The following is a 7,438-nucleotide window of genomic DNA, read 5'->3' as shown; positions in this document are numbered from 1 at the left end:
GCCTATGGTGGAAAGAGATTTCAACTCTAATTTAGTATATTGTTGAGGTCAGGATCAAGTGACTTCTTCAGCATTAGTGAGCCTCAGTTGGGGCGGGAGTGGGATCAGGAGCTGCACCTCGGAAGCGTTCCTGGCGGAGGAAAGGAATCTCAACCCTGTTCCTAGGGCACTCTTCCATCTTCTCCAGCCCAGCATCCTTCACCTCCATCCCTCCCTTGTCCTGACCAATTATTGAGAAGTACAGTGACTTCTGATGAGTGAGCCCTCTCTTTCTCACCTCTTCTCTGTTGGAACTGTTACTTTGTCACCTTAGTGGCAACTAAATGCAGCCCCTTCTGAGTGAACTGATGACAGTGACATGCTTAAGATGCTTTTCTAAGAGATGCAACAATATGCAAGGAGAAAGAACCCTCTTAAAGTGACACACACATGCACACAGACACAGACAAATACACACACATGCACACATACACACATATAGACACATACATACACATGCAGACACACACAGACAAATACATACAAACACACACAGACACGCATGCATGCATGCATACACTATTGCACATGCAGATACACACACAGAGGCACACACACACACACACACACACACACACACACACACACACACACAGAGCAAGTTTAAAATGTGTATTTTGTCTTCTCCTTATCTCATCTCTGAGATGTAACTGTAACTCTGCAGATGAAGTCACAGAGAAATTGCTGGAAAAGGGGAGGACATGTATTAATGTTGAGCACTGGAGATCTTGAAGTGTATCATTGTAGGGTGTATTTTCCTCTGAGGCAGGCCTCTGGGAAGAGAAGAAAGCAATTTGGATAAGAAGAGGTGGCCAGTTAAAGGTCAAATGACTATGGTACAAGGTTACCAAACAGAAAGCCTCTTAAGTTTCTTATCCCAGGTTCACTTTCCAAAGAAGGCCGAGGATCATGGCACAAATAGAGACAATACATAGGCTCAGTGCTTTGTGTGCGTGTGTGTGTTATTTTTTTCTTTTAGAAACAATCTTATTTTACATATCAATCCCTCCATTCCCTCACCCTAACATCCTCCCATGCCCCCCACTGACCCCAATGCTTTTTGTGGTTTGGGTACCCTCCATGTGTCAGTTCCCTGCTGTAAAGTGGGAATTTGAATGCAGAGAGGGCAAAGGTCCAGTCTCTACATGAAGGTGTGTAAGCTGTACAAGAGCTACCAAGCCCCGTTCAGCATTTCTACGAAACAGGAAAAAAGCAAAGAAGTGAGGCATCTTCCTTCTGGCAGGTATGTGGGGTGTGGCCCTTGTGGGGTAGAGCATGTCAGCCAAGTACCAAGACAACACTATACGAATTTAACTTCATGGCCAACAGGATTTGCATATTTTTGAATCACTTCCTAATAGAGAAAACATGTGTGATAAACACTGAAAAGTTCAATGTATAGGACTCAGTGGGTAAAGTGCTTGCTGCTTAAGGGTGAAACCAGAGTTCCCAGAATGCAGGGTGTGGCAGCACATATCTGTGAGGCCGGCACTCCTACTAAGAGGTGGGAACTGGAGATGGGAAAATCCTCAGAAGCTTGTGGGACATCTAGCTCACACACACGCACACACAGACACACAAGAGATCATCTCAAGCAGGGTAGAAACTGAGGACTAACACCCTCAGGCTGCCCTCTGACTTCTGTATTCCTTCCAGGATATACAGGAGCCTGCATTGTACTCACACGCATGAATATGTACACACACTCGTGGTGATATATTATTTATGATCGATTTATTAAAGCTTGCCTAAGGATTCAGGAAGCAAAGTCGGCCACAAGCTATAGAAGCCAGGCGGTGGTGGCACACACCTTTAATCCCACCACTTGGGAGGTAGAGGTAGACAGGTCTCTGTTGGTTTAAGGCCATACTGAGCTACATGAAATATATCCAGTCCTAAAGAGAGACAGTTCACACAAAGATGATCTCAGCACTTGGGATCACACAAGTTTAATCCCGGGACTCATGAAAGGTATTTAAGACAGGATCAGAGTCTCGGGGCTGGCTTTCACTCTCCAATCACATTGAGGAGAGGAAGGCATATATTCTCCAGCCACGCTGAGGAGAGCATAGCAGTCTGAGTAAATCTGAGGAGCAGTGAAGGCGGGAGCAATCTGAGGATTGTAGGGAGCCATCCCTGCATTCTCCATTACAAGATGGCGCCTGCATCTGACAGGCACCGAATGTAAACAAGATTATTGCGCAGGTGCTGGGTAATTTTCCATTCCTTGATCTCTGCCTATTCCGTGGCGTCATATGGCCGGATGAGCTGCAGCCAATCATGGGGTGACACGTCCGAGGCGGCGGTTGCCAGCCTTTATTAGGGGACGGGATTCTTGGCTCGGGGTCTCCGCTCAGTCTCCGCTCTGGGAAGCTTATGCTCTTTCACTCTCAAGATGCATTAAAGCTTGTCTGCAGAAGGATCCGAGTGTCCTGCGTGTATTTCTTGCTGGCGAGAAATACAGAGCGCGCGGGACATATGGTGCCGAAACCCGGGAACATATGAACATCTCCAGCACCGCGGAGACCCCTTGGCTACAAGGCGGATTCAGAACTGCAGGGTGGTAAATTCGGAGAGGTATGATTTTTCTGGACTTTGGCTTGGGAATGTTGCTATTGTGGGAGGTTAATATAGAGGCTTCTATGCTTTTACTAGGAGCTATTTTGACTTTTCTCACTGTTGTAGCAATCTTAAAGAAGTCCAAAATTATATATCAGAAACCGAATGTGGTGAGAGATGGGGCGCGCCTAACAATAAAATATAAGAAAAAAGGACCTCCCGGGATGTCTAGTGACAAGGGAGTGAATAATTTTTTAAGAACAACAACATATAAGAAAAAAGGACCTCCCGGGATGTCTACTGACAAGGGAGTGAATAAGAAAAAAGGACCTCCTGGGATGTCTACTGACAAGGGAGTGAATAATTTGTTAGATGATTCTGTAAATAAGTTTAAAGCTTTAAATCTTTTTTTTTTTTTTTATGAATGAGGCAATTTATTAACCCAGCATCCTTTGTTCTAATGCTTCTTGTTGGCAGCTGCCACCTGTCCGGCAATTCTGTCCAGATCTCTCTGTCCCTGAGGTGTTAGCTTGCGGCCCCCATCTTGGTCCTTTTCCACCATCTTCAGCCCCTCCAGGGCTTGGAGGACGCGGCGGGCCACACTCTTGGAGCCTCTGCTGAAGTGGCTGGGTCTGACACCGTTTCTCTGCCGTCCTCCGTAGATCTTGGTCATGGAGCCGACCCCAGCACCACCGCGGAGGTACAGGTGCCGTGCTGTGGAAGCAGCTCGTGTGTAGAACCAGTTCTCATCATAGGGGGCAAGCTCTTTATGTTTGGCCAGCTTGACTGTGTCCACCCATTCGGGGACTTTCAGCTTCCCGGACTTTTTGAGGAAGGCTGCCAGGGCTCTGACGAACTCCTGCTGGTTAACGTCTTTTACAGTGACTCCAGGCATCGTGCGGCCTCCGCGCTGCCAGCCAGGGGAAAGGGCAAAGCTTTAAATCTTGATAGCTCTGATGACTCTAAAAGCTCAAGAGATAAAGTTTTAGAGGAAACAGCTCAGCTAGGTGAAAAAGAAACAAAAATGGAGGGAGAGAAAATAGGAGATAACCGGTCACACCCCGGTAAATTTAGGAGAGATGAGGACTCGAAACCTAGCCTCTGCCCTGCAACGAAACTGGAAGCCTTGGAGCTGAGCAGCTCAGACTCTGAGATTTTAGACTCTAGCAAGGAAGCAGAGCTAGAGAAAGAAGCAGCACGATACCACCCCGATAGATATCGGCTGCCAAAAATGCCAGCGGGTGTGCTTCCATCAGCACCCCCACTATTTGGTACCGACTCCTTTTTACCATCAGAGGAGCGGAGAAAGTTACAGATGGCTTTCCCAGTCTTTGATAGGGGAAAAGGCCGCACATGTTATTCAAAACTTCTTAGAGGCCTGGGGTGCCTGGGAAAAGCCTCATATCCTAAAGATGCTCAAGTAATTTATGTATGCTTGTTTTAAAATGTTCCATTTCCTGGTATGGCCATTTTGTAGCTGGTCACATGACTGACGGTAGCCATTTTGCTAAAGTTAAGAAAAGGATACTTAAACCGCCATCTTGACTAAAGGTTACCGCATGGAAATTAGAGGTACCATCTTAGAAACAAGTTTTTCAGTTAAGATTTAAAATGTTAAAGCTTCTATATATTAAAGAAAGACCTTAAGGAAATTTAAATTTCTTTTTAAAACCAGTTTTCAAATGTTTGATTTTATTAATGTTTGTACTTAAAGAGCTTCAATTTAGAATTATTTTTAAGCAAAGCCTGACAATGTAAAGTTCTTGCTTTGTAAAAGATGCTAATCTATTATGTTGGTGACACACGCCTTTAAGTTGAGGGCGTTGGCGGCATACGCCTTTAATCCTAATACTCGGGAGTAAGAGGCAGATGGATCTTTATAAGATCCTGGTCCGGCAGATCAAATTCCAGGACAGGCTCCAAAGTCACAGAAAAACCCTGCCTCAGAAAGAAGTTAAGCTACTGTTTAAGGAAGTTCAGCTGTATTACAGAAATAAGACTTTACCTAGCCACCTGTGTGCTTCTTAAAAACAGATAATGGGCCGGCTTATACCTCTCAAAAGTTCCAGCACTTCTACAGACAGATGGAAATTACCCATCTAACTGGCCTACCTTATAACCCTCAAGGACAAGGCATTGTGGAACGTGCCCATCGCACACTTAAGTCTTATTTAATCAAACAAAAGGAGGGAATGGGAGCATCCTTACCCTCGGTGCCAAGAGTTGCAATATCCATGGCACTCTTTACCCTTAATTTTCTAAACACCGACGCTCAGGGCCATACAGTGGCCAAGCGTCATACCTCAGAACCTAAAAGGTCTAAGGAGATGGTAAAATGAAAAGATGTCTTAACTGGTCTTTGGAGAGGCCCGGATCCTATTCTCATAAGATCCAGGGGAGCGATATGTGTTTTTCCACAGGATAAAGAGAATCCCCTGTGGATCCCAGAAAGACTCAACCTGAAGAGCCTCTTCGGACCTTCAAAAGTCGGAACTCCACCCTCCCCCCGGGAATTATCCAGATTAACTCCTGTCCTTGACGGAGGGACTGTCATCATGGATTGCTTCAGCTGTCTCCTATTTTAAGGAATGGGTGGAGGTGGGATTGTTTGGTGCAGCCGTTTGCTGCGGATTGATGTTGCTTCTCTGGCTGGTCTGTAGGCTCAGGGCTCAAACTAAGAGAGACAAGGTGGTTATCGCCCAAGCGCTTGTAGCTTTGGAACAAGGGGCTTCCACTGATATTTGGCTAACTATGCTTAAGCAATAGGCCGCTGGCCAGACAGCTCTTGCACACCCGGAGCCTAGGCTCATTGCACAGGGTAGAGTGCCTGGCTTGAGCAGCCCATGAGGGATGTCGAGCAAGGCATCGCACAGAGAGTTGCCCAATATGCAGGCTTCTCTGGGAGGCACGTTGACCTGCATAAGGGTTACCTGCCCTGAGACTCCCTTTCCCAGAAAAACGGCAGAGGACAGGTCGAGAGTGCTTCGGGTCAAGCTAACAGCCTAGTCGCGACTCCCGTACACAGTCTTAATGTTTGATTTTGGGAAGGTTCAACCTCTGCCTCTATCCCTCAACATTTGGGTGACCTATTTGCTTGTAAAAATATAAAGCCTTATCATTAATTAATAAAAAAGGGGGATCTGTAGGGAGCCGTCCCTGCATTCTCCATTACAAGATGGCGCCTGCATCCGACAGGCACCGAATGTAAACAAGATTATTGCGCAGGCGCTGGGTAATTTTCCATTCCTTGATCTCTGCCTATTCCGTGGCGTCATATGGCCGGATGAGCTGCAGCCAATCATGGGGTGACACGTCCGAGGCGGCGGTTGCCAGCCTTTATTAGGGGACGGGATTCTTGGCTCGGGGTCTCCGCTCAGTCTCCGCTCTGGGAAGCTTATGCTCTTTTACTCTCAAGATGCATTAAAGCTTGTCTGCAGAAGGATCCGAGTGTCCTGCGTGTATTTCTTGCTGGCGAGAAATACAGAGCGCGCGGGACAGAGGATCGCCTTTTAGTCTGAGGTAGAGGTAAGAGCTAGTGGCTGGCTGCTTTACTTTTCTGATCTTTAGCTTCAGTCTCTGGGTTTATTTATTTATCACACCACACACACACACACACACACACACACACACACACACACACACACACACCCTCTTTAAAACAGTGACCTGGAAAAAAAGGCATTTATAAATTTACAATGTATTTGTAAAGTGCAATGCTTTCCATAGAACTTGAAAAGACTTCAAGTTATTATGGAATTCTCAGTTTATGAGCAATGTGAGCTTTCTAGTCTGGTGCTCAGGAGTCCCCACCTGTGGCCACTGTACAGTGTCATCTGCAGGTCACAGTCCATATCAGTGCTCAGAGGAACTTAGCCTGGTGGAGAGAAGGCTCTGGAGAAACTCGGTTATTCTCTCCACACTTGTGAAAGGAATTGCGAAAGAGGGCATACAAGGGAGGTAATTCTTACTGGTTGTTTTAGTTCCTTTTCCTATTGCTATGATAAAACACTCTCACTAAAGTGACTTTAAGGAAGAAAGGCGAGTTCTGCATTTTCTGGCACCAGGTACAAGCCTACGGTTAATCATGAAGGGGCAGTGAAGGCAGCAGGGGCCTGAGGCAGCTGGACACACACTCCCACATCCAGGAGCTGCAGAGAGTGAGGGCTGCATGCAGCTCCTGGGCTGCCTTTCTCCACTTGCCTCACTTCCCAGCTGGGGAACAGTGATGCCCAGGATCTCCCAGTTAACAAGATGTTTATCAGGATGACTCTCCACAGGCATGCCAGAGGCCATTTCCCAGATAAGCCCAGAGTGTGTTAGCTACCAATTAACACTCGCTGACAAACTGAGTGACCGCAACCTCACAGGCACACGCCTAGGCATTGTCTCTGCCCTAATTTCATCTCTTCCTCAAGAGAGCCTTGAGAGGCAGGTCATTTAGATTCAGAAACAAGAATGGAAGACTCAGACACTGTGCGTCAAGTGGAAAGTGGCAAGGGACTTAACCCTAAAACAAACAAGCATCTTAAAGCCCTACTATAACCCCAGATTATTTTAATAAGACCTCCCCCCCCCCCCGGTCAATAGACAGATATTACAACGTGGCAGATCTTATTCCTCTCAATATAGCAGGAGAATTTCAAGAGAAATGTCCAGAGAAGGGTGGTTTGGCTTTGAGGGACTGGAGACAGAGTTCACGCCTCTGGGAGTGACTGAGTGTCAGCTCCACATAGGTCATCACCTCCCACAGAAGACCCCGAGTCACAGAAGGACAGGGAGAGTGTGACTGAGGTGGTGGAGTGGGCGCTGCAGTTGCGTACCTTCCGGCTACATGAGCCAC

General features: G+C 46.8%; 1 protein-coding gene across 1 annotated transcript; it reads right to left on the bottom strand.

The window, feature by feature from the left end:
- Positions 1-3,003: 3,003 nt before the first annotated feature.
- LOC113830751 (ribosomal protein S19) lies at positions 3,004-3,527 on the bottom strand. Its single transcript, XM_027418706.2, has one exon. It carries the CDS (start codon positions 3,491-3,493, stop codon positions 3,056-3,058), a length of 438 nt encoding a protein of 145 aa, XP_027274507.1. The 5' UTR covers positions 3,494-3,527; the 3' UTR covers positions 3,004-3,055.
- Positions 3,528-7,438: the final 3,911 nt, after the last annotated feature.

This window comes from Cricetulus griseus, chromosome 5 (assembly GCF_003668045.3).
Source record: "Cricetulus griseus strain 17A/GY chromosome 5, alternate assembly CriGri-PICRH-1.0, whole genome shotgun sequence".
Classification (NCBI taxonomy): Eukaryota; Metazoa; Chordata; class Mammalia; order Rodentia; family Cricetidae; genus Cricetulus; species Cricetulus griseus.
Note: the sequence above shows the minus strand (reverse complement) of the source record. Positions and strands in the feature narration are given on the sequence as shown.